Source organism: Lotus japonicus, chromosome 4 (assembly GCF_012489685.1).
Source record: "Lotus japonicus ecotype B-129 chromosome 4, LjGifu_v1.2".
NCBI lineage: Eukaryota > Viridiplantae > Streptophyta > Magnoliopsida > Fabales > Fabaceae > Lotus > Lotus japonicus.
Window position 1 is genome coordinate 34,603,866 of NC_080044.1, and position 24,091 is coordinate 34,627,956.

The 24,091-nt window shown below is 37.2% G+C and overlaps 2 protein-coding genes across 2 annotated transcripts; both read left to right on the forward strand.

Moving 5' to 3' along the window:
• The first annotated feature begins 3,019 nt into the window (after window positions 1–3,019).
• LOC130712661 (uncharacterized) lies at window positions 3,020–3,529 on the forward strand. The gene has a single exon (XM_057562480.1). The coding sequence runs from the start codon at window positions 3,020–3,022 to the stop codon at window positions 3,527–3,529; it is 510 nt and encodes a 169-aa protein (XP_057418463.1).
• Window positions 3,530–15,586: 12,057 nt separating this feature from the next.
• LOC130712662 (uncharacterized) lies at window positions 15,587–22,416 on the forward strand. Its single transcript, XM_057562481.1, has 16 exons — window positions 15,587–15,660; window positions 18,412–18,484; window positions 18,638–18,759; window positions 18,951–18,989; window positions 19,077–19,190; window positions 19,305–19,424; window positions 19,653–19,788; window positions 19,973–20,155; window positions 20,466–20,621; window positions 20,716–20,822; window positions 20,907–21,000; window positions 21,099–21,240; window positions 21,376–21,535; window positions 21,633–21,749; window positions 21,840–21,960; window positions 22,171–22,416. The coding sequence occupies exons 1-16, from the start codon at window positions 15,587–15,589 to the stop codon at window positions 22,414–22,416; spliced, it is 2,004 nt and encodes a 667-aa protein (XP_057418464.1).
• Window positions 22,417–24,091: the final 1,675 nt, after the last annotated feature.

Genomic DNA, 24,091 nt, shown 5'->3' on the forward strand with positions numbered 1-24,091 from the left:
TCTGATGCATAAAAAAGAAACAGAATAATCAATATCATATAATTTGAAATAAACTTATCAATATCATTTGAAATAACTTATTATTATGAGAGTTGAAACAACTGTGACACAATAAGAAGTGTAAGACCTAGGATTTTAGAACTCATGCATAAGATTTTGTGTAAGCGTGAGAGGAACTTGATTATGTGTTTGATATTTTGACAAGTGTTATGAAGAAGAAAGTTCAGAGTATGTTTAAGGATGACACTATAGTCATTTTGAGTGATATCACAAGTCATATTCGCACCCGACTAAGGTTGAGAGTGTTTGAAAAAGACTATTTCCGCTTCTAGAGCACCGTATAAGAGAATTTTAGAATTAAAGGAAATAAAAAGAACCTCAGGGTATTTTTCCCATGACCAGTATTCCGATACGAAACTCTGGATTGTACGCACGTTAGGTTTTGCTTCCCGGAAGTCTGTCGAAGCTAGACTTTATCTTCTCGGGGACTTTAATTAAGACCCTAATTAAAGATTTTTTCTATCAGGAGGTTCTAATGAAGTTTCCAATCGCGTAACCTCATTTCTTTCCACGTTTGTGATCTGTTTCCAGAATGAAGTTTCCTTATCCGACCTCAACTGCAAAAAGTAGTTTTTCGACATAAATCGACCCATACTATGTTTGAGATGTTTTCTTCAATTAAATGAACCTCAAATTCAGTTTTGGCATTCTGTCACCGAATACTTACTTAGACTCAGCACATGAAAGTACCAGAGCGACTGGAACCGCGAAATCTCGATTTTTCGCATATTCTCCTCACCAATAAAATGAGGAAAATGAGATTTCTCTCATTTCTTACCAAGAGTGGCCGAGGATTGCTGAGAGAGAGAGAGAGAGAGAGAGAGAGAGAGAGAGCTTTTCTTCAACTCTTGCCTGATCGTCCTGATTTCTAAAGCTACGCATAGGTGCAGAGGTAAGGATGCTTAATCTTACTTTTGTTTCTTCTTTCTGTTGGGTTTTCCATGTCTTTCTGTGCTCAAAGTTGTGAGCTTTATGCAAAAATGTCATTTTAATTTGATTTCTTCTTTCAATCATCATCTATACTAACCCAACATGCTATAATCACCGTCGGTGCGCTCGGATTTTCACCAAGTCGTCGTAGATCTGAAATCTTAGCTGAAAACCCATTTTTACCCGGACTTTGCTTTTTGATTCAAAAATTCTTGATCTTGCTTAGTGCCTTTGAGATTAGTTGTTTCTAAAGGCTTTTTTATCGCTAAAATAACCCTAATTCGTATTTCAAGTCCTTAATTTTTTCTGAGAGTTTCTCTACCCTAGATATCACCTAAGAATTAAATTAGATCGAAGAAAAAGTTCGGCAAGCCCTATTTCTAGGGTGTGGATGTGGGCTATGTTGGGGGAGGAGGGAAAAACCTTTCTCGCGTTGCTTTGGGACGATGCATGATCTAGGTTTAGTTCTATGATGAGACTGTGTTTCTTTGTTTTAGGTTCGCAACGTCTATGCACTTCTACTACTCACGAAGGTAAGGTTAACTCAGTATAGAGTTTCTTTGAGTCTTGCATGTTTTAATCGCACTGCTTGGGTTTGAAATGAAGGTGTTTAATTTGATTGGTGTTTGATTGAAATATTGGTATGCTTGCATTGTTGTATGCTTGCTAATGTTGACTGTTTCTGAAGCTTGTGCCAAATATTTTCTGAGGCTTCGGCTATTGTTAAACCTTAAGGCTTACGTCTTTTTATTCTGGGGCTTAGGCCATTATTCCTTGCTTAATGATTTACTTGATGAGTTGGTAAGTATATCTTGATTTGACTTATGCTCGATAATTTGATAACATGTGGGTACTGTGAATTGACTATTGGATTGGAAGTTGTTACTGACTTGCCATATAGGGCTTAAGTGAAAGTGGCGATGAGGAGGTGTGATCCTATCATTTTCCCATCTTGTGTGACGCTATAAGCGGTGATCAGGAGGTGTGGTCCTATGATTGTCCCGTCTTGTGTGATGCTATAAGTGGCGATAAAGAGGTGTGGTCCTATCATTGTCCCGTATTGCGAGACGTTATTGATCGATCCATTTTTGTAGCAGCATATAGCCGCATTTAGGGCACTAACATCTAATGTTATGTTGTTCGATGATTTTCCATTTAACTTGATATAAGTTGATAAGTTTATTTACCATGTTATGTAATTAAATTCGAATAACATGTTTTCTCTTTTATGTGTGGTAATTGCATGGAGTTAACCCTTTATGTTTGCTACTTGTTGTTTGGGCACTTAACACTATTAGGCGATGAAGAGGCTTCCGACGATGCTTAGCCATGCATGAGATGGGGAAGGGATAGTAAGGGGCGGAGCAGAGATGGAAGAAGTTTTTTGGTCTTTTCTTTTAGTAGTTTGTGTTTAAGTCTTTTCATCTTCTGAAACTATATTACTAAAACCCTGCTTTCGTCACTGTCTAAGTGTGCATACTTATTTTGGAACCGTGATTATGATATTGTAACTTACTATTACTCTGTGTCGAGAACAGGTTGTTTCATTAAGGCTATGTTATGTTTCAACCCTATGGTTAATGCGTTTAGTTTGTTTTCAAAAAATATTCTGTTTTCTTTAGGATTGTGAAATAGTCCTTAGACTTTGTTAGTTGAGAAATTGGGGCGTTACATTTGTGGTATTAGAGCTTTGGTTGAGAAAACCAGAGCTTTTGGGTAGATTGCTTGCTTAAGATGTTTGAACTCTGAGACCGATTGATGGGGTGTCAATCGGAGGAAGAGTGAGTTTGATTACTTCTTATATTGATTGTATCTGAAGGTTGAAGCTATTGATAACGCAAGGGGCAAGTACCAAGGTCTGAAGAGGTCTCACCAAGGAAGTGGAGGTCCGGCGAGGACTAACCATGGAAGAAATGACAAGGGTAAGCACTACTAGAAGAAGTCCTATGTTTGTCCTCAGGGTAAAGGGACAACTTCTGGGTCCTTTTATCCTTTGGGCAGGAATGCATTTGCACTTGGAACTCCATTGATGAACCGAGAGGATGTGACTTGCTACAGGTGCAACAAAAAGGGGTATTATGCCAGCCACTGTTCTGATAGTTTTAAGACGTGTTGGAACTGTAATAAGCCAGGCCACACTGCTGCAGAGTGCAAGATTCCTAAAGTTGAGGTTGCTGCGAATGTTGCTGGGGCAAGGAGGCCTACAGCTGGTGGAAGGGTCTACTCGATTACTAGAACTGAAGCTCATGAAGACGATGGTTTGATCTGCATTACCTGCGAGATTACGGGTAATTCCCTTATCGCGCTATTTGATTCTGGTGCTACACATTATTTTATAGACTTAGCTTGTGCAATGAGGTTAAGGCTAAAGGTGTCAAAGTTACTGTTTGACTTGATAGTATCTATCCCTACTTCTAAGAGTCTAGTGGCCAACACTGCATGTTTGGAATGTCCTTGGATGTACTTAGATAAGAAGTTTGTAGAAAACTTGATCTGTTTACCTTTCAAGGGTTTGGATGTGATCATAGGCATGGATTGACTGTCCCACCATCATGTTCTTCTTGATTGCGCCAATAAGGTAGTTATCTTTCCCGATGCTGGACTAGCCGAGTTCTTGAACTAGTACTTTTCGAAGCTCTCTTTGAAGAAAAGAGCTTTGAGTTCCCTTTTGTCTACAATTGTGATGGAGGCTAAGGAAAATGGGGTACACGGAATAGTCGTTGTGTAAGATTTTGAGGATGTGTTCCCCGAAGACGTACCTGGAATACCCAGTCAGAGATATGGAGTTTACCATCGATGTGGTCCCAGGCACTTGACCTATATCGGTCGCACCTTATCGTATGGCACCGGTAGAACTGATTGAGCTGAGGAGTCAACTCGAAGATTTAACCAAGAAGGGTTTTATTCGACCTAGCGTTTCTCCGTGGGGAGCGCCAGTACTACTAGTGAAGAAGAAAGATGGGCGATCGCGACTTTGCGTGGATTATCGACAGTTGAACAAGGCCACAATAAAGAATCGTTATACGTTGCCAGGGATTGACGGTTTGATGACGATATCCAAAAGACCGCGTTTAGGACATGCTATAGGCACTATGAGTACTTGGTGATGTCGTTTGGAGTTACGAATGCATCGGTTGTGTTCATGGACTATATGAATAGGATCGTTCATTCATTCTTAGATCGTTTCGTTGTGGTATTCATTGATGACATCCTAATCGACTCTAGGAATCAAAAGGAACACGAGGAAAATCTAGGACAAGTTTTGCAAGTTCTTCGGGAGAAGGTGTTGTATGCTAATGCAACAAAGTGTGAATTTTGGCTTGAAGAAGTAAACTTCCTACGACATGTCATCTCAAAGGAGGGCATTGATGTGGATCCCATTAAAGTGGAAGATGTAACTGCATGAGAGCGCCCTAAGACTGTGACGGATATAAGGAATTTCATCGGTTTAGTTGGCTATTATTGAGGATTCATTGAAGGCTTCACCAAGATTGCAGGACCATTGACGAAACTCACCTGGAAGAACCAACCTTTTGCATGGATAGAGGATTGTGAACAGAGTTTCCAAGATATGAAGGAGCGTTTGACGACCCCGCTAGTTCTAACCTTACCATAAGAGGAGGAACCTTACGAGGTTTACTGCGATGCTTTGTACCACGTGTTGGACTGTGTGTTGATGCAACACCAAACAGCTGTTGCTTATTCTTTAAGGAAGTTGAAGATATATGATTAGAACTATCCTATGCATGACTTGGAGTTAGCGGTTGTTGTGTTTGCAATTAAAATTTAAAGACACTATCTTTATGGGAGCACCTTCGCTGTTTTTAGTGATCACAAGAGTCTGAAGTACCTGTTCGACCAAAAGGATCTGAATATGAGATAAAGGCGTTGAATGGAATTCATCAAAGACTACGATTTCACCTTGCTGTACCACCCAGGAAAAGCCAATGCAGTAGCAGACACTCTAAGTCGCCAGACGATTCATGTTTCCTCACCGATGATTAAGGAATTGGAACTTATCGAGTCTTTTCGCGACCTGAGTTTGAGTATGCGAGTGCACCTGGAAGATTGAGTTTTGGGATGTTGATGATCACCAGTGATTTGTTGAGCGAGATCAAGGAGAAACAACTGTTAGATGAGGAGTTGATCGAGAAACGGAGCATGATCAGTTTGGGAAAAGCGCCGGATTTCGAGGTAGGAGCCGATGACACACTGCGTTGCAAAGGATGTGTTTGTGTGCCATGTGACATAGAGCTGAGAAGGCTGATTCTGGACGAAGGCCACAAGAGCAGATTGAGTATCCATCCGAGATCGACGAAGATGTACCAAGATCTGAAGTTGAATTTCTGGTTGTCAGGTATGAAGAAGAATGTGGCAGAGTTTGTGGCGGCATGTCTGACGTGCCAGAAGGCGAAAGTGGAACACTAAAAGCCTACGGGTATGTTACAGTCACTTGATGTGTCAAAGTGGAAGTGAGACAGTATCTCTATGGATTTTGTGGTCGCATTACCAACTACGAGAAGAGATTTGATTCCATTTGGGTCATTGTAGACCGTTTCACGAAATTAGCACATTTCATACCGTTGAAGACAACGTATAATGTGAAGACCCTTGCAAAGGTGTATGTTGCTGAGATTGTACGATTTCATACGAGTATTGTTTTTGACAGAGATCCAAAATTTACTTCGCGTTTCTGGAAGGCTTTGCACGAGGCGCTTGTCACGAAGTTGAGGTTGAGCTCTGCCTATCACACTCAAACGGATGGACAAACAGAAAGTACGATACAATCATTGGAAAACTTGCTGCGAGCCTGTGCTTTAGATAGTCAAGAGAGCTGGGATGAGTTGTTGCCTTTGATCGAGTTTACTTACAACAACAGTTTCCATGCCAGTATTATAATGTGGTGCTCCTTTATGTTGGTTTCAAGAAGGAGAAGATCTTCTCGTTGGGTCGGAAATAGTACAACAAACAACTGAGAAGGTGAAACAAATACAAGAGAAGATGAGGACGTCACAAAGTAGGCAGAAGAGTTATGCTGACACACGACGGAGAGATTTAGAGTTTGAGGCGGGAGACCATGTGTTTCTTCGCGTAACACCAACTACCGGAGTGGGAAGAGTGATAAAGTCGAGGAAGCTGACACCGAAATTCTTTGGGTCATATCAGATTATCGAGCGAGTCGGTTATTAGCTTATCATATTGTGTTGCCACCCTTCTTGTCCAAGATTTATAACGTGCAAGACGTGTCACAATTGCGGAAGTACATTCCTGATCTCTCTCATATTATTAAGGAAGACGACATCCAGCTTAGAGACAACCTGTCTTTTGAAGTGACACCAATGAGGATTGAGGAACGTAGGATCAAGTAGTTGAGAAACAAGCAGATTCCTCTATTAAAGGTGATTTGGAACCAAGTCACGGGCGATGCTACTTGGGAACTAGAAGAGAAGATGAAGGAGTAGTTTCCTGAACTATTTTCCGAGCCTTAAAGTTTCAAGGACGAAACTTTCTTTTTGGAGGGTACTATTGTAAGACGACTTTAGAATTTAAATAATTAACTAATTTCCAACTCACGCATATGATTCTATGTAAGTGTGAGAGGAACTTGATTATGTGTTTGATGTTTTGACAAGTGTTATGAAGAAGAAAGTTCAAAGTATATTTAAGGATCACACTATAGTCATTTTGAGTGATAGCACGAGCCATATTCGCACCCGACTAAGGTCGAGAGTGTCTGAAAAAGGCTATTCCCGCTCCTAGAGCACCGTATAAGAGAAGTTTAGAATTGAAGGAAAAATAAGAACCTCAGGATATTTTTCCCATGACCAGTATTCCGATACGAAACTCTGGATTGTACGCATGTTAGGTTTTGCTTCCCAGAAGTTCGTTGAAGCTAGACTTTATCTTCTCGAGGACTTTAATTAAGACCCTGATTAAAGATTTTTTCTATTTGGATCTTCTAACGAAGTTTCCATCTGCGATACCTCATTTCTTTCGACGTTTGTGATCTTTTTCCAGAATGAAGTTTCTTCATCCGACGTCGACTGCAAAAAGTAGTTTTTAGACGTAAATCGACCCATACTGTGTTTGAGACATTTTCTTCAATAAAATGAACCTCGAATTAATTTTTGGAATTTTGTCGCTGAATACTTACTTAGAATCAACAGATGAAAGTACCAGAGCGACCGGAACCGCAAAATCTCTATTTTTCGCACTTTCCCCTCACCTAAAAAAGGGGAAAAAAAAGGATTTCTCTCATTTCTTCCCAAGAGTGGCCGAGGATTACTTATAGAGAGAGAGAGAGAGAGAGAGAGAGAGAGAGAGGAAGAGCTTTTCTTCAATTCTTGCCCGATCGTCGCGATTTCTGAAGCTACGCGTAGGTGCAGAGGTAAGGATGCTTAATCTTACTTCTGTTTTTTCTTTCTGTTGGGTTTTCCCATGTCTTTATGTGCTCAAAGTTTTGAGCTTTATTCAAAAATGTCATTTTAATTCGATTTCTTCTTTCAATCATTATCTATACTAACCCAACATGTTATAATTACCTTCGGTGCGCTCGAATTTTCACCGAGTCGTCGTAGATCTGAAATTTGCAAAGCCCATTTTTACCCCGACTTTGAATTTTGATTCAAAAAGTCTTGATCTTGCCTAGTGCCTTTGAGATTAGTTGTTGCTAAAGGCTTTGTTTATCGCTATTTAAAATCAGTTTCGAAAAATATTGACTTTGAGTTTTTTGCATTAAATCTTGACCAAAATACCCCTAATTCGCATTTCAAGTCCTTAAATTTTTCTGAGAGTTTCCCTGCCCTAGATATCACCTAAGATTACCTAGGAATTAAATTAGATCGAAGAAAAATTTTGGGAAACCTTATATTTAGGGTGTGGCCGTGGGCTATGTTGGGGGAGGAGGGAAAATTCTTTCTCGCGTTGCTTAGGGACGATGCATGATCTAGGTTTAGTTCTACGATTGATTGCTTCTAGTAGAGCTTGTTTTGATTAGGCTGTGTTTCTTTGTTTTAGGTTCGCAACTTCTGTGCACTTCTACTACACACGAAGGTAAGAGTAACTCAGTATAGAGTGTCTTTGAGTCTTGCATGAAGGTGTTTAATTTGATTGGCGTTTGATTGAAATATTAGTATGCTTGCAATGTTGTATGCTTAGGTCTTTGTTTTCTGGGGCTTAGGCAATTATTCCTTGCTTAATGATTTACTTGATGAGTTGTGTTCCAGCCAAGAACATAGAAAGAAGGTATAGTACCTAGAGTGAAAGGATTGCAATGAGAGAATCTAGAGAGAGAAAGAGCGTGTAACCGCTTAAAGAGAGAGTGTAACGGAATTTCAAGTTTTTCTTTATCAAATGAGCTAAGATTCCCTTACAATTGGTAACCGCCCCTATTTATAGGCTAGGGCTTGGGCCTAGCGTCCCTAATTATCCTTAGTGGGCCGGTTGGGCCTCTCGGGGGAGGCCCGGTTCCTTGGCTCGCACGTCGCCCTGAGGCAAGCATCACTGGGCGAGGGCCTCAGGGGTCTCGCCCAGTCCAAGTTGGTATGTCTATCTTGATTTGACTTATGCTGGTTGATAATATGAATAACATGTGGTTACTCTAAATTGACTATTGGATTGGAAGTTGTTACTGACTTGCCATATATGGCTTAAGTGAAAGTGGTGAAGAGGAGGTGTGGTCCTATCATTGTCCCGTCTTGTGTGACACTATAAGTGGTGATGAGGAGGTGTGATCTTATCATTGTCCCGTCTTGCGAGACGTTATTGATACAATATAGTTAAGTTCAAATGCTGAATATATCATTTGTCATATTTTGAATGATAACAATTTTTAAGACTATAAACGTAAGGCTCACATGAATTATATTTTAGGAAAACAACATTCATGACTCACATCCCTTACCGTTTGATATTCAAAGTACAAGACTATAAAAGAAGAAGTTCCATTTCAGTAAAGAAGGGTCAAAGCTACAAGGCATATCACACAAGCAATAGAAAGTCAAATCTACCAGATCATCTGAGAAAAAGTAGAGAAGAACGAACAAGCTACAAGAGAGTCTGCGCAAGTAAAGTCAAAGCATCAAGACCGTCTTTAGAAGAAGAAGTCAAAGCTTGAAGACAACTTCAGCAAGATCAATCAAAGCAATCAGATCGTCAGAGAAGAGTACACTCAACGTCTACATTCATCGTCTATCTCAAAGACTGACAAATGGAAGCAATGTTTAGAGAATGAGCGCCAACTAAATTTGAAATATATCTCTAACAAGTGAAAAGATAAAGTCAAGTGCAAGAAATCAAGTGATACACTATGAATCACATTGATCAAGGAAACAAGAACAAAGACAATAAGCTCAAGTTTCCTCTTTCTTTTTCTCACATAAGAAATGGAGTAAAGTCGATGCCAACTATTATCTATCTTCATCAGGCAACATACTTTTAGGACAAATCCATTTTTGAGAAGAAACTCCAAGTGATTGGTCAAAGGTTATCTTTATCTAAACGACTAACAAAAAGAGTGAAAAAAGAATGAGTGAAGCAAAAAGAGCAATGAAAGAAGATCATTTGAATGAATCAAAGTCTATCTTAAAAGGAAAGTTGTAGTGTCTAAAGAATGATCCTTGCAATACAATTGGAAAATGGCTCAGAATAGCTTCTTGAAGAAGTCTTGCAAGTCAAGTTCACATGTTCTAACAAAGGATAATGCAAGGTGAAAAGTACAATGGTGTCACTATCACATTTCCATATCTATACACCAACAGATAGAAGCTCAGACCTATGCTACCTACTAGCTAATAGAATACATCATTTCGGAAAAAGATCTCAATCAAACAGTATTATGCCATCAATGCATCTGACTCAAGTACACAATGCACTGTTTGATCCAACAACTAGAAGCTCTGTGAAGAACACGCTCCAACGACTATATTTCTCCCACAGGAGATTCATGAGTATAAAGTGAAGATCTGAAGACTTGCAGAATTAACTTTGATGCTCACCAAGAATGAGCTTTTGGGTTCAAAAAGAAAAGAAGTCTTCGGTTCTCAATTCAGAAAAGATCATCTCCACCGTCTGCTTCAACATGATGAGAAGATTTTCCCAAGAGTTACATCTTTTTCATATCTCTCAATGTAGGGGGTGTCAAAGCGGGTAAATGGCAGGCTTGCCCGCATGAGACGCGGGTTGGAAGAACTTAGCCCGCCCCGCATAATGGCGGGGTTGCGATCTTGCTGATTGGCCCGCACAAAAGAGAAAAATAACATTTTTATTAATAAAATAATGATATTTGCATTAAAAAAACAATTTTTTGATCAATAAAATGGTGATTCACACCAGTTTTTTCTATAATATGACACATGTTCTTGATTTTTTCTCTTTGAACTTCAAAGCATTGATGTTATTATGTTAAACTCTCGGCCGCTTCCACCATTTTTTACCTTTAATTAGCTTAGTTATTTATCTAGCAAAATAACATGCAAAATAATGGTTTTTATAATCCTTCATTTCTACTTTATTTCTTGGATGTATTAAATTTCTTCACTGCAGATAGAAATTCAGGTACTAGCCAGTAGCCACTAACTACTAACTTCCAAATATGCCCGATAATGTTGATAAAGAAAAGAAAGGAGGATATGGAAATGTTATAATCTAGACATGTAGTAGTGGATGGTAGTGAAGTTAGTAGCGCAAATTATGATGGCAGTGATATAATTTCCAGATTTTATCACACAAAGTAGTAGTTCCATAGCCATTCTAGTGAAGTTTCATTTGAGCCATAACAAATATTGCACACAAGTTGCAGTGGGTCTTCTTAGAGCAGTGGTAGCCAACATAATATGAGCAAAAATAGCCCGTCGGTTGGTCCGCCCTGCTGTGGATTAGCCCGCCAAGTTTGAGGGATGGGGCGGGAGCGGGTCACATGGTTTGCGAGCTCAATTTTTATGGCCCGCCCCACCCCTTTTTTGCGGGCTTGCGGGTTGAGACCGCGGGTCGAGCCCGCTTTGACACCCCTCGTGTAATAGAACATAAAGTATACTCATAGAGTCAAAACTGATAAACAATACTTTATGATTCACTGACTAAGTTGTATCTACTATCTACCATCACTCTTTCTAGAAGAGATATCTGTAGAGGAAAATGATATTGCAAAAGATTGCTTAAGGAGAAGTCCTATATACTTTGTAAGGAGGAGTCCTGATAGTACTTAGTAAGGAGAAGTCCTAAGAATACTTGTAATGCCTGAAGAGGAAGTGGCAAAAGAATACTTCTAATGCCTGGAGAGATAGTGGTCAAAGAATACTTTGCCTGAAGAGGCATGAACAATAATACTTGTATGGAGAAGTCCTTGATACTTGTGCTTGTAAGATCAAGTTTTGATCTAGTAGTACAACTCTATGTTTTGATGATTACAAGTTAACCTTTTGATATGAACAATTGTGGTACTCTAACGTGTTTTTCTGAGTGTGCTATTTACAGGCTCTGACCTCAACTCAATCTCACACAAATCAGAAGCACTGTGTATAAAGGGTAACCCAAGCAACGCTTTCGCATTCACCATGTTCAGTATGAACAGTGGAAAAGCTTCAGAAGTTCTGAAGCTATACAAACTCTGATGTGGACTCAGTCGCTAGAAGCTCTGAAGATCCAGAAGTTCTGATAACCAAGAAACACTGAAGGTTCAGATGTTCTGATGGTGTAGAAGACTCTGAAGATCCAGAAGCTGAATAGTGGAAACTCTGAAGTCCAGAAGCAAGAAACTCTGAAGGCCATGTTCTTCCCTCTGAGTTCAGAATCAGAAGATACAATGGTCAGAGGATCTGTGCTTTCCCTCTGACTCTGATCAACCGGCTTCACAAGTTCCAATATGAAGTATTCCTCTGATCAGAAGTCTCCTAGGTTAAAAGGTCAAGTCGCTATCCAAGTACAAAAGCAAGTGTACCTTCCTGACGACCTACCTAACGTTCTCAGCCACAGCAGAAGCTGGATTTTCCAGAACTGCCCTCCAACGGTAGCATTTCCCATGCAACGCTCAACCCTAATCCTTGGAGTATATATAGAGGCTGAAGATTGAAAGAAGCGGCGAGAAGAAACTAGCAAGAAGCAATACACACGCGCAAGACATATTCAAAAATATTCTAAGCTTTCTTTCATCTTGTAATTTATTTAGTTTACACTCAGCTTATTTAGAAGCAAACCTTTGTAAACACCAACCTCAAACAGTTGTTTGATTTTCCTTAAGGGACCGGGTAGGTCAGTATCCTTAAGAAGACTAAGAGAGTGAATCTTAGTGGTAGTTCCTTTAGGAGATCAAGGTTGATCGGATCCTAGAGAAGACTAAGAGAGTGAATCTTAGTGTGAGCTAAGTCAGTGTAATTGTTAGTCACTTGTAGGTTTCAAGTGCAGTTGTAACTCTTACCTGATTAGTGGATTGCCTTCATTCTAAGAAGGAAGAAATCACCTTAACGGGTGGACTGGAGTAGCTTGAGTGATTTATCAAGTGAACCAGGATAAAATCCTTGTGTGCTTTTCTATCTCTTATCTTTAGCACTTAAGTTCTCGAAAGATTTGTCAAAATCTTTAAGGTGGTAGTTTTGTACTGAAAACGTTATTCAAACCCCCCTTTCTACCGTTTTTCATACCTTCAGTGCTTAGTGAAATCTTAGTATAGTCAAGGACTGAATGTAACCCTATCATTCAGGGGGTGGACCAGGATTAAAATGTTGGTGTTCATTGACTCCTTTCTCTGCTCTCACTTTTTTGCTGCACCAAATGATAACCGCTCAAGCATCTATGCTCTTAATCGTTCGAAAATCCATGTTTTTTGATGGCACAAATCAAACCCCTGGGATGGCACAATTCAAGCATCTAGGGTTACGTCCAGTCCTCGGCAGCACCGAAATATCACTAAGGCTGAGTGTCAAGGACTTCTCCTTACAAATATTTTTAAGTTTGCCTTCTCAAGCAAGAGTATTGTTTAGCAACTGCCTCTCCACGCATTGAGTATCATTGCCTCTCCAGGCCTTGTATTATTTGTTACAGCCTCTCTAGACTGTTGAGTATTCTTAGAGCCTCTCCAAGCCAAGTATTACTTTTCAAGCTCCATCTCCAGGCATTGAGTATTCTTTGTCCGTGCCTGTCCAAGCATATCAGTATTATTTCCGAACTGCCTCTCCAGACATTTAGTTTTCTTTGTCCCTGCCTCTCCAGGCAGAACAAGTATTATTTGTCTCTGCCTCTCCAGACATAACAGGTATTCTTTGTCCCCGCCTCTCCGGGAAGAACGAGTATTCTCTGTCCTTGCCTTTCCAGGAAGAACGAGTATTCTTTGTCTTTGCCTCTCCAGGCAAAACGAGTATTCTTTGTCCCTGTCTCTCCAAGCAGAACAAGTATTCTTTATAACTACCTCTCCAGGCATTGCAAGTATTATATGCTACAGCCTCTCCAGGCAGTTAAGTATTCTTTCATAACTGCCTCTCTAGGTATTGAGTATTTTTTGTTCACTGCCTCTCCAGGCATAACCAAGTATTAGAAGGACTTCTCCTAAGTGATCTTTCTCAATCTCTTCTCAAAAGAGTGATAGTAGTACTATGGAGCGCGAAGAACTATAAAGTATTATAGAATTACTTTATGTTCTTTTACAACAAAAAGAAAATAAAAGATTTGACTCCTAAGTGCGTTTCTCCTTGCTGCAGAGGCTGATGAATATGTTTCTGTTTGAGCTCCAGCCTCTAGACTTTTCTCCTGACGTTAAAGATGTGATCTTTAGAGACTGTTTGGAAGAACTGAACTGGCTTATGATATTCTGATTGAATCTCAATTCAATTCTTGAAAAATATGGTGTTTGGAATTGCAAAAGCCACCTTGTGAAGTCTTAAAGTCTTGGTATTTATAGCTCCAGGTCTTCTATGAGTAGAGATGTAGTCGTTGGTTGGTCTTCACATAAATTATGATCATTGCATCGAACGGTACTAAAGTCAGTAAACGTGATGAAGTGGTACAGCTCGATGCAAACCTAATGCTTTGGAATATGCAATTTTCTTAAGCATAGGTCGGAGCTTTACCCGTTGATATGACCAAACAACTTGTTGATGCATGGAGGGTTGTGCCTTCAGCCTTGGTCACCGTGTAGTGTCAGATCACTTGCAGTTGCAGATGTCAAGACTTATTTGACTGGCTTCCTAGTGGAGTTTCTTCGATAAGAGGATGAGGTAGTCTGTCAGTGAGTAGCGTCAACTCTTCACCTTTCAACAGATATCCTTCCTTGCCTTTTTTATGCAGACGATGGTAGTAGGCAAAAGTGACTTGAAGCTTCTTCCTTAGGAAATGGATGGGTTGATGATATGTCAGTAGACGAAGGACTTCATCTCATTCATAAGGAAAGAGAGAAAGAGTAAAACCTTTAAGTTTGAAGGTTATAATGATTTCCATTGGTCATTGTGCATATGATGGCTGCGTGAAGCTTTGCACTTTGACCTCTCTCTCCACTGTGTTGTCAGAGATATTTTCCATGTTGACATGATGTTTGCTTTCTCTGAACACAATTTCTTCTGGTTGGCCAGCTTGAGTTGGACGATGATCCTCCTCTGCAAGTTCTCCTTTCTTCCTTCTGCAGACGATCAATTTTTCTCCATAAGACGATCTTGCTCTTCTATTAGAAGGTCTTCTGATCTTCTGTTGACAACTCTTCTTTCTGATGGGTGTTGTCTTGTCTTCTTTTCAGTTGTGATCAAAATTTTCCCGTTGAAAAATCATACTTTCAGATTTTGGAAATTTCTCCTCTTGAGACGATCTTCAACTTTCTTCCTAAGCTCATTTTTCATCGTAGAGTCAGATGATGATGTACCTTCTTGAGCTTTGTCTTTTCCTTTTGTAGACGATCCTTGTAGATATGGTTTTTCTTAAAGGAATCGTCTAAGCAGAAGACTAATTACTTAGACTGTGCTTGTTTATCCCAAATTCCAATTCATGTGAAATCCAAGACAAACTAGTAGATCATAAGTTCTTAGTCTTTGACTAATCTTGTTTTCTTGGGAATTCAATTCATATGAAGTTCCAAGATGTAACAAGTAAGCAAATTGATTTGTTCCTGAAAAGTGAACAACAAGAATTCATTAGATTGTATTTAAAGACTCTTGAAAATTGTTATTATTCAAAACAAGATAGACGATTGAGGCGTTTGAACTTAACAGATCGATCTAGATTAAAACAAATTAATATAGTCATGTGCTAACTTAAAAAAGTCATGCAACTTTTTAAAAATGTCACATGACTTCATGTTTTAACCCGGATCGTTCAAGTTTAGATCTAACAGTTGAGATTTAAATCACATTTCTCATAAGATACATTCCCGTAACTTCATATGATCGAATTATTTTACAATTGAATGGATCTGTTTCCCTTCTAACCACCTATCTTCATTTTTCCCGTTTAGTCGTTGAACCATATGTGTTTTTCTCTTGCTCGAGGATATTACCAATCTAGTACCCTGCTGTCGTTGGTTGGGGTTTTCAATTGTGCTCCTATGTGAGAGTTGGATGCATTTCTTGCAACATATCAAGGGGAATTGGAAAGCAAGACAGCAACATATTTGGTGGTCGATATGGGATGCGGTGGTGTGGAGCATTTGGGTGCTGCGTATAATAAATTGGTGTTCAATAATGAGAGTGGAAAAATGTATTGGATTTGATTAAATGGAAGGCTTGGTTGTGGAATTCGTCGAAGGTGATGAGGGAATTCCGATGCTCTTTCCTCAGTGGACGATGGATCCTTGCTTATGTATTAGTGAAGTCTGATTATGTCTGGTTTGGGATGGTTTTGAATTTTGATGGGTGGGGTTTTGTAGCTGTATAATTACTTGGCCTTGGTTCACTCTGGCTTTGTCTGTTTCTATCTTCTTTTTAGCTTATTAAAAAAATAATTTCTTAATTTTAATTTAAATATTAAATCCACTCTCTAATTTTAACTTTTAATTATTAATTTGACAATTATCTTTTTTTTTACCAAAACAATTAGACTATGAGTACTCAATATTTATGCTCTTGACGCTACGTGATTATCAACTTTTTTTCTTACGGAGTTAGTACGTGGCATGGACTTCCATATCTCAATAAAATCAAATTAAATATGATTAATTTTTAAAATAAATATTCTATCAATAAAAGTTTTTTTTTTGAAGGGAATAAAAGTTATTAGTATAAAATAATTATTTTTGGAATGAATCTTCAATCAATTACAGCCCAAGATTTTCTCACTAAATAAATCGAATTATTCGTAAATTATAATTAAATTGTTCCCATCACTTTTTTATCCAATAACTTCTGTTGTAAAAAAAAAGATTAATTAAGTAGGGGTTGAAAAATAATATTTAATTTAAAAAAATTATGCAATTTAAATTGATTTTTAGATCTGATAATTTTTTTATAAGGCTAAATGAATATATTAAATAAGGGGCACAATGAGTGCCCCAACCAGTACAAAGACAGAGCAAGAAGGAACAAAGAGCCAGAGGAGAGCCTACTGGCAAATACAAATAGAATAAAAAAAAAACAGTTCCAGGGAAGGTGAAGAAAAACAAGATTAGTGCCCAAGGTGATACGGTGTGGTAGTTTAGAGTACCCCTTGTACTTCTTATTAATACATTTTTGCCTTATAAAAAAAAGGTGTGGAAGTTTAACCAGTCACCAATAAAAGTGAGGTATTTTTTTTTTTAAATAAAAGTGAGGTAAGTTTGTAAAAAAAAGTGAGGTAAGTCACCCCAAAAAAAAAAAAAGTGTAAGTTTAACCGTCTTGGGTTTATTTTATTTCCATATCTTTTCACCCGCACCTTATTTTTTTTTAACATCACCCGCACCTTATTATCTCATCATAAATTCGATTTATATCTTTCGTTCTCATCAACTGATACATATCTGATTTTCTACCATTTATTATTTCTGGCGTTATCCTCACAAATTAAGGTGCATAAGTATGCTATTCCACAGTTCAAAAGAAGCTACCAAAAACACAAACCAGTCATTCTTATTCTTTAATCTTTTTAATTTGCTCACTTCTTTGGAGATCTCAATCAACGTTGGCAGAACAAATTGGTGAATGCCCTTTAATTTGTTTTTTTTTTTTTTTGGTTTTACGTTGCTGTATATATGTTCTTATCAATTGAAGCTGCAATCTGATTGTGCAGGTTCATATAGCATGATATGAAGACTATGGATACGACCATGAAAACTGTCGTCGTTGTCCTGTTGTTTGAATTACTGCAATGTTTCTTCCTAGCCGGTTGCTCTGCGAGGACCTCATTTAGGTTCTTTCCTCATATGTGTAGTATCTTATTGACATTTACGTACTTAAATGTTACCAAAGCTACTCTCCTCACTTTCTTCTATATATGCATGGTGTGCTTGGTTTTAACGAGGGAAGGAGAAAATAAGGATTTTAAGGGGAGGGGAAGTGATGGGAGAGATATTCATACTACTATGTAGAGAAAGCCAATCTATTGACAATGTTTGTTTCTCAAATCTCAGCTTTCTATAATATTAAATTTAATGTTTTCGAAAAAATTATGTTTAGTTCAGAGGAGCACTGTGGAGGGCACTATGTAGAGAAAGCCAATCTATTGACAATGTTTGTTTCTCAAATCTCAGCTTTCTATAATATTAAATTGGGTAATGATATATACACACCTCTTTTTTTATACACTTCATTTCCACCTATTTTTATTTCTATCTCTCTCCTCTTATCATCTATAACATCTTATACTTTCTCACTCTTACTTTTTCTTTTCTTCCTATCTCTCTCTTCCTCCACCTCATTCCACCTCATTTTGAGGTGTGAATAAATAAATATTATATTAAATTTAATATTTTCGAAAAAATTATGTTTAGTTCGGAGGAGCACTGTGGAGGGCAGGTGAGGATAAATAACTCATTTATTGTTTGGTTCATTAGAGGAGGGGAGGTATTTTAGAGTGTGTTCAAAGGGTTGGGAAGGGGAAGGTCCAGGGTTCGAATCCTGGAAGGGAAATTTGAAGGAATTTTCTAATTTACTAACAACTAACCCTAACATTTGCCTATAAAAAAATTGTTTAAGGTTAAAAAATAATGACCTTTATGTGTCTAAAAATATAGATTTATTTTTCGATGTATAAAAAAAATATAGAGATTTGTATAATTTTTTTTGATAATAGAGTTGTGTTTGTGTAACAAATTATTTGGGTTGTTGTCATATTATGATTTTTCAAGAATATTTTTGTCAACTAAATCCTCCTTGTTTTCAATTTTTATTTCCTCTCTCCTTTATTTAAATAGCTTTTTTAAAATAATCTTGATTTTAACTTTCTTACAATATTTATAATTTATTTTTACAATAGAGTGCTGATTGACTAAATCCTCCTAGTTTGTCAATTTGAACACACTCTTTTTCCAAGTGCAGGAGTTCAAGGGAGATCAACAGTCCTAACATAGCATATCCTGAAGTCAAACTTGTTGTAGGAAACAATAAGCAGGTAATCTCCCCTTTATTAATTACTCCAATTCTAACGATATTGGTCTTTCTAATTTTGAATCGTTCTTTAATTTGTGCAAGCAATGGACCTATATATATCAACTATTAAAATAAAATAAATATATATTAACAATGAATCGGGTTTCATCTTCAGGCGACAATGGAAAACGGCATCATTGGGGTCACTTTGTCAATACCGGATGGCAATATCATTGGAATATCATACAATGGAATAGATAATGTGCTTGAAGCTCGCAACACATATACAAATAGAGGGTATATATATACCACGTCATTAATTGCATGTGTTCACTTTTTTTCTTTTACATCATCACCTTTTCCACAAAATTATCTAAAATTTTCAGTGTGATTTTCTGAATAGGAAAAACGAATTAAATATGGAGGCATAGAGTTTAATTATTTCATGGTTTAATTGACAGAATTAATTAGCACCTTCGTGTTTGCAGGTACTTTGACATTGTTTGGAATGATTCCAACTATTTGGGGTAAATTTCTCTCCATTGTTATCATTAACAACTAACAACCATATGGATTATTTGTTAATTATTGGTCCAATTCTACTTAATTTGCAGATTCAGTGGGGATAAATTTTCTGTTATAGAGCAAAATGAGAATCAAGTAGAGGTTTCATTTTCAAGCACATGGAACATGGACAGATCAAATATACCCTTGAACATAGACCTAAGGTGAGTTTTATTTGGTCCTAAAATTATGTTTTAAATCATTTTGTAAAAACATTTCGTATAGATAGATCTTCATGATGAAATATGAAATATGCATTCAATTGTATATATATGCAGGTATATTTTACGCAGAGGTACTTCAGGATTATACATTTATGCTATACTTAAGCGTTCCGAAAAATTTCCTGCACTGGAGATTGATCACATTAGGTCTGTTTTCAGGCTACAACAAGACCGGTAAGTAAAAAATGCAAACCTTGATCACTTCTTTTCTATCTATGATGTTTATATAATTATATGCATGCAGCGTTTTCTTTGTAACTATGATCTTAAATATTTAAGTGAAATTAAATTAAAAAATTATTGAAACATGTAGAAATCATATCATACTTCACAACACAAAGTTTCCGTATTCGTCACTATTCATAAATTTAGGCCTAAAATGACGAAAACTCAATGACACAGGTTCCATTACATGGCTATAGCAGATGATAGGCAGAGAGTGATGCCAACAGCAGAAGATAGAGCTACAGGGCAACGCCTTGATTATGATGAAGCTGTTCTCATAACTCATCCAAGTAATCCAGAACTGAAAGGAGAGGTACATCAATCTTTGTTTTTTTGTTCAATCTTATTAATTTCATCACATCACATGTTTTCTCTATGTTTTTTCACTCTTGATCAGTTTCAATCACCACAGGCTTATTAGTTTATTTATTTATATTTGCTACATTTAATTTCTAATTAATTGAAAATTCCCTTATATTTTTTGGTGGAAATGGTAGGTGGATGACAAATATCAATACTCTTGTGAGAGCAAAGACAACAGACTTCATGGGTGGATTAACATGGACTCAGCAAGCAATAAGTCCGTGGGCTTCTGGATGATAACACCAAGTATTGAGTTCCGTAATGGTGGGCCAACCCACCAAGGTCTTACGTCTCATGTTGGTCCAGTCACCCTCAATGTAAGTCCAAAACCTGTGAAATCCAAAACCATGTTTTGTAATCACTGTTGTCTGTTTGATCTTTCATTTCTATATGTGCTAACTTTTTAAAAAGTAAATCAACCATATGAGTCTTTTCTGATATATTCCATATATAGTTAGCGCTTGCATAAAGTGTTTAGTATGTCAATTATTTTCTAAATTAATGCATTGACTATTGATACATCTACTAACACAATGATAAATTTCGCTCTGCAAACGCACGGGTAAAAACACTAGTTGCATCAGATTTTCCTTCCAATCAAATTCAGTAAATTTTGTTTGTGCATAGATACTTCTTACCCACCACTATGCGGGGAAGGAGGTAGCCATGGCATTTCAGGAAGGGGAGCCCTTCAACAAAGTTTATGGCCCTTTTTTTGTGTATCTAAACTCGGTTCCAAATGGACATGATTCACAAGCACTATGGACTAATGCTGCACAACAGGTTCTATTCATAACCTCTCTCAAATTTACCCTTTATAAGTATACTTATATTAGAACTTAGTTTGATTTTTTTCTTCTACATTTGCTTCATGTAGCTATCTGCTGAAATCAATAGTTGGCCCTATGATTTCCCTAAATCAATTGATTATTTCCAACCCAATCAAAGAGGAACAGTGGAAGGAACATTACTAGTCCAAGACCGGTACATTTTCATATGCATTATCCATTTTTTCTTTACCTCTTTTCATGTGTCCAGGGAGCTCAATTTCCTTGACTTAATCATCAGGTACATTAATGGAGGGCGATCTGCATTCGCCAACAATGCTTATGTTGGTCTGGCTCTTCCTGGAGACATTGGATCATGGCAAAGACAAAGCAAGGTATATATTAATTGCAGCAAATGAAATTTACTTTTCTTAACTCTTAAAAAAAATATTGTCCAGTGAAATTGAAAATAATTTGTTAACACTGTTTATAGGGTTACCAATTCTGGACTCAAGCTGACAACAATGGCCGCTTCTCAATTAAAAATGTTGTACCAGGGGACTACAATTTGTATGCATGGGTACCTGGGATCTTTGGTGATTACAAATTTACCACCAATATAAACATCACACCAGGTACAATTTTTTCTTAATTTGCTTCCTAACAGTTAAACCATGAAGCATAACACTACAACACAACTACACAAGCATACTGAATTAGTTATTCCCAACAAAATTTAAACCCTACTCATTGATATGTTTGTAATGTAGGACGTGTGATCCAATTGGGTTCACTAATGTTCAATCCCCCAAGAAATGGACCTACCATATGGGAAATCGGCATTCCAGATCGCTCCGCGGCAGAGTTTTATGTACCAGATCCTTATCCTAACCTCATTAACCGAGTGTTCGTTGGGAAACCAAAACACAAGTTAGCCAAATCTCAACCCAGAATTGCTTATGCTTTTAATTTGATACTCATACTTTTTTTTTGTGTTCTTTTTAACTGTGTATTTCTTCATTGACAGCTTTAGGCAATATGGTCTGTGGAGACGTTACAGTGAATTATATCCTAAGGGGGACCTAGTTTTCAATGTTGGTGCTAGTAATTATAGCAAAGATTGGTTTTACGCTCAAGTAACCAGGTAACATAATCAGTTTTTTTATCTAATGATTCTGCTATTGATTGTTGAAAGATTTAATGGTTTTTGACTCTGCATATCAATTTCTTTTAGGAATGTAAATGGCAAATTTCAGCCAACGACATGGGAGATTAGATTTCATCTTCTAGTTGTTATAAGTGGAAACTACACACTACAACTTGCTTTGGCCGAAGCCACAACTTCTAACTTGATGGTAAGTGATAAAAGTCTTTATAATTCCATGACTGACATGCTTGGATACACAAAGGAAAAGTATGGGAAAGACAAAATCATCGTTGACAAAAGTAAAAGATAAGATAAATTACTTCTATCCACCATGATTTTGAATCACTGTCGTTTTCTACCGTGTATCCTAACATGCGCTGAGGTTATTTAACTTACAATATTTGAGATGGTTGTTTAGGTTCGAGTGAATGATCCTTTGACTCTTACTCCACTCTTCTCTACGGGATTAATAGGCCTAGACAATGCAATTGCAAGGCATGGAATTCATGGATTGCACTGGCCTTACAGCATTGAAGTACCTAGCCATCTATTGGTACAAGGACAGAACACAATCTATCTCAGGCAATCCAGAGGTGAAGGTCTTTTCGAAGGAGTTATGTATGATTACATCCGTTTGGAAGGACCTGAAACTTCGAGGATTTGATCGAAAAAAAGACAGATTAGTTAAATTGACCAAGTCATTAGTCTTTCATTTCAGTTATTTATTTATTTATTTTTTAAACTCATTTCAATTATTAATGTAATCTTTCATTTATTTATTTATGTAGTTTTGTTTACGTGTGAAATAAACAAAATATATATATATATATATATATATATATATATAAAAGATTAATCTCAAGACTTACATAAAGGTCCTTTTTTATTTTGTTAGTTAAAAGGTTATGCAAATGGTTGTTCTATGCGTTTCTAAAGTCTATAAACATCATACTTTATCTATTAGTGTTCAATCAGAATAAGAACAATTTAAAGAATATTTTGTATTTAATGTTAGAATGAATTCTAACAAGGTAAAACACTATTTCATCTTTTAGTGTTCAATTAGAATCAGAGCAGTTTAAAGAATATTTTGTCTTTCGTGTTAGAATGAATTTTAACAAAGTAAAACACAAGTAATTATTGGGTGATGAAACTTGAAAAATAATGCTTTAGTGAACATTGATTAAATTGTGATACATGAAGACACAAGTTTTCCGGTGATAATTTGGAAGAAACAATGATCCGACAAGTATTATTTTAATGCGAGAAGAAAGCAAAAACTTGAATTAGATGTGTGAAAAAGTAGAATAAAGAGTGAAAGAAAAATCCATTAACTTGACACTCCTAATAGCTGGCCACCGAGAAAATGTATTAGTGCCAAGTCAGTTAGAAAGGAAGGTTGAAGGTGATTCTAATGATGAAAGTAAAAGAAAGAGAAGTGAGGAGCGGGATGAAACCAAGTGCGTCAATTTAGTGCCTCCAGCATGCTAATACTTCAAGCAACCGAGTTTGGTTGTTTAATCTGCGCATTTACTAACACCACGATCGAGTCACCTTGAATATATGTGTATGGACTTCGATCATTTGCTCTTTGGCAGTCATCAACCCTGAAATCTTACTTATCTGCCTCAAAACATCTCCTAGCTATTCAGATGTCATGTGAAGGGGGTTAACTGTTCATTAAGAAGTGATGGAGGGTCCTTCCAGCCTTCCTCCATAATTATTGGGTGTGATGTTACTTACAAGTCATTTTGAGTGGTGCACTTATTTTAACGGTAAAAGTATATGAGATGTGAATAGAATTTGTGAAATCATCTGTCCTCCTATTCTTAGTATTTTCTATTTTATACAATTTTTATTTTAATTGTATATTTGTGAGTAAAAGACTACCCGCACATGGTTGTTCTATTTTATACAATTTTTATTTTAATTGGTGTAGGGTCTTTGTCGGCTTTTGGGGGTCTTTATGGGGATTTTTGGTTGTTTTCTAAGTGGTGGCCTTGTTTAGGCTTTTAGGTCCTTGGTTAGGGTTATTTATCTTGGGTGGTTCTTTTCATGGTTGGAGTTACTTTCTGTTTGCTGATTTTTTGTAACCCTTTTGAGGAGGGTGTTTATCTTGATTATTTCCTCAATTTTATATGAATATAATTTCTGCTTTCAAAAAAGAAAAAAGGACTACCCGCAATGTGAATATAAACAAAGAAAATATGTGAAAATGAAATAAAAAATAAATAAATATGAAATGAAAGTATCAAGCCCCTCGTTTTTCTTTTGGTACATTGAAAAAATAAATGCACCCGCTAGAAATTAATCATTCAACCTGTCCTACCCAACCCATA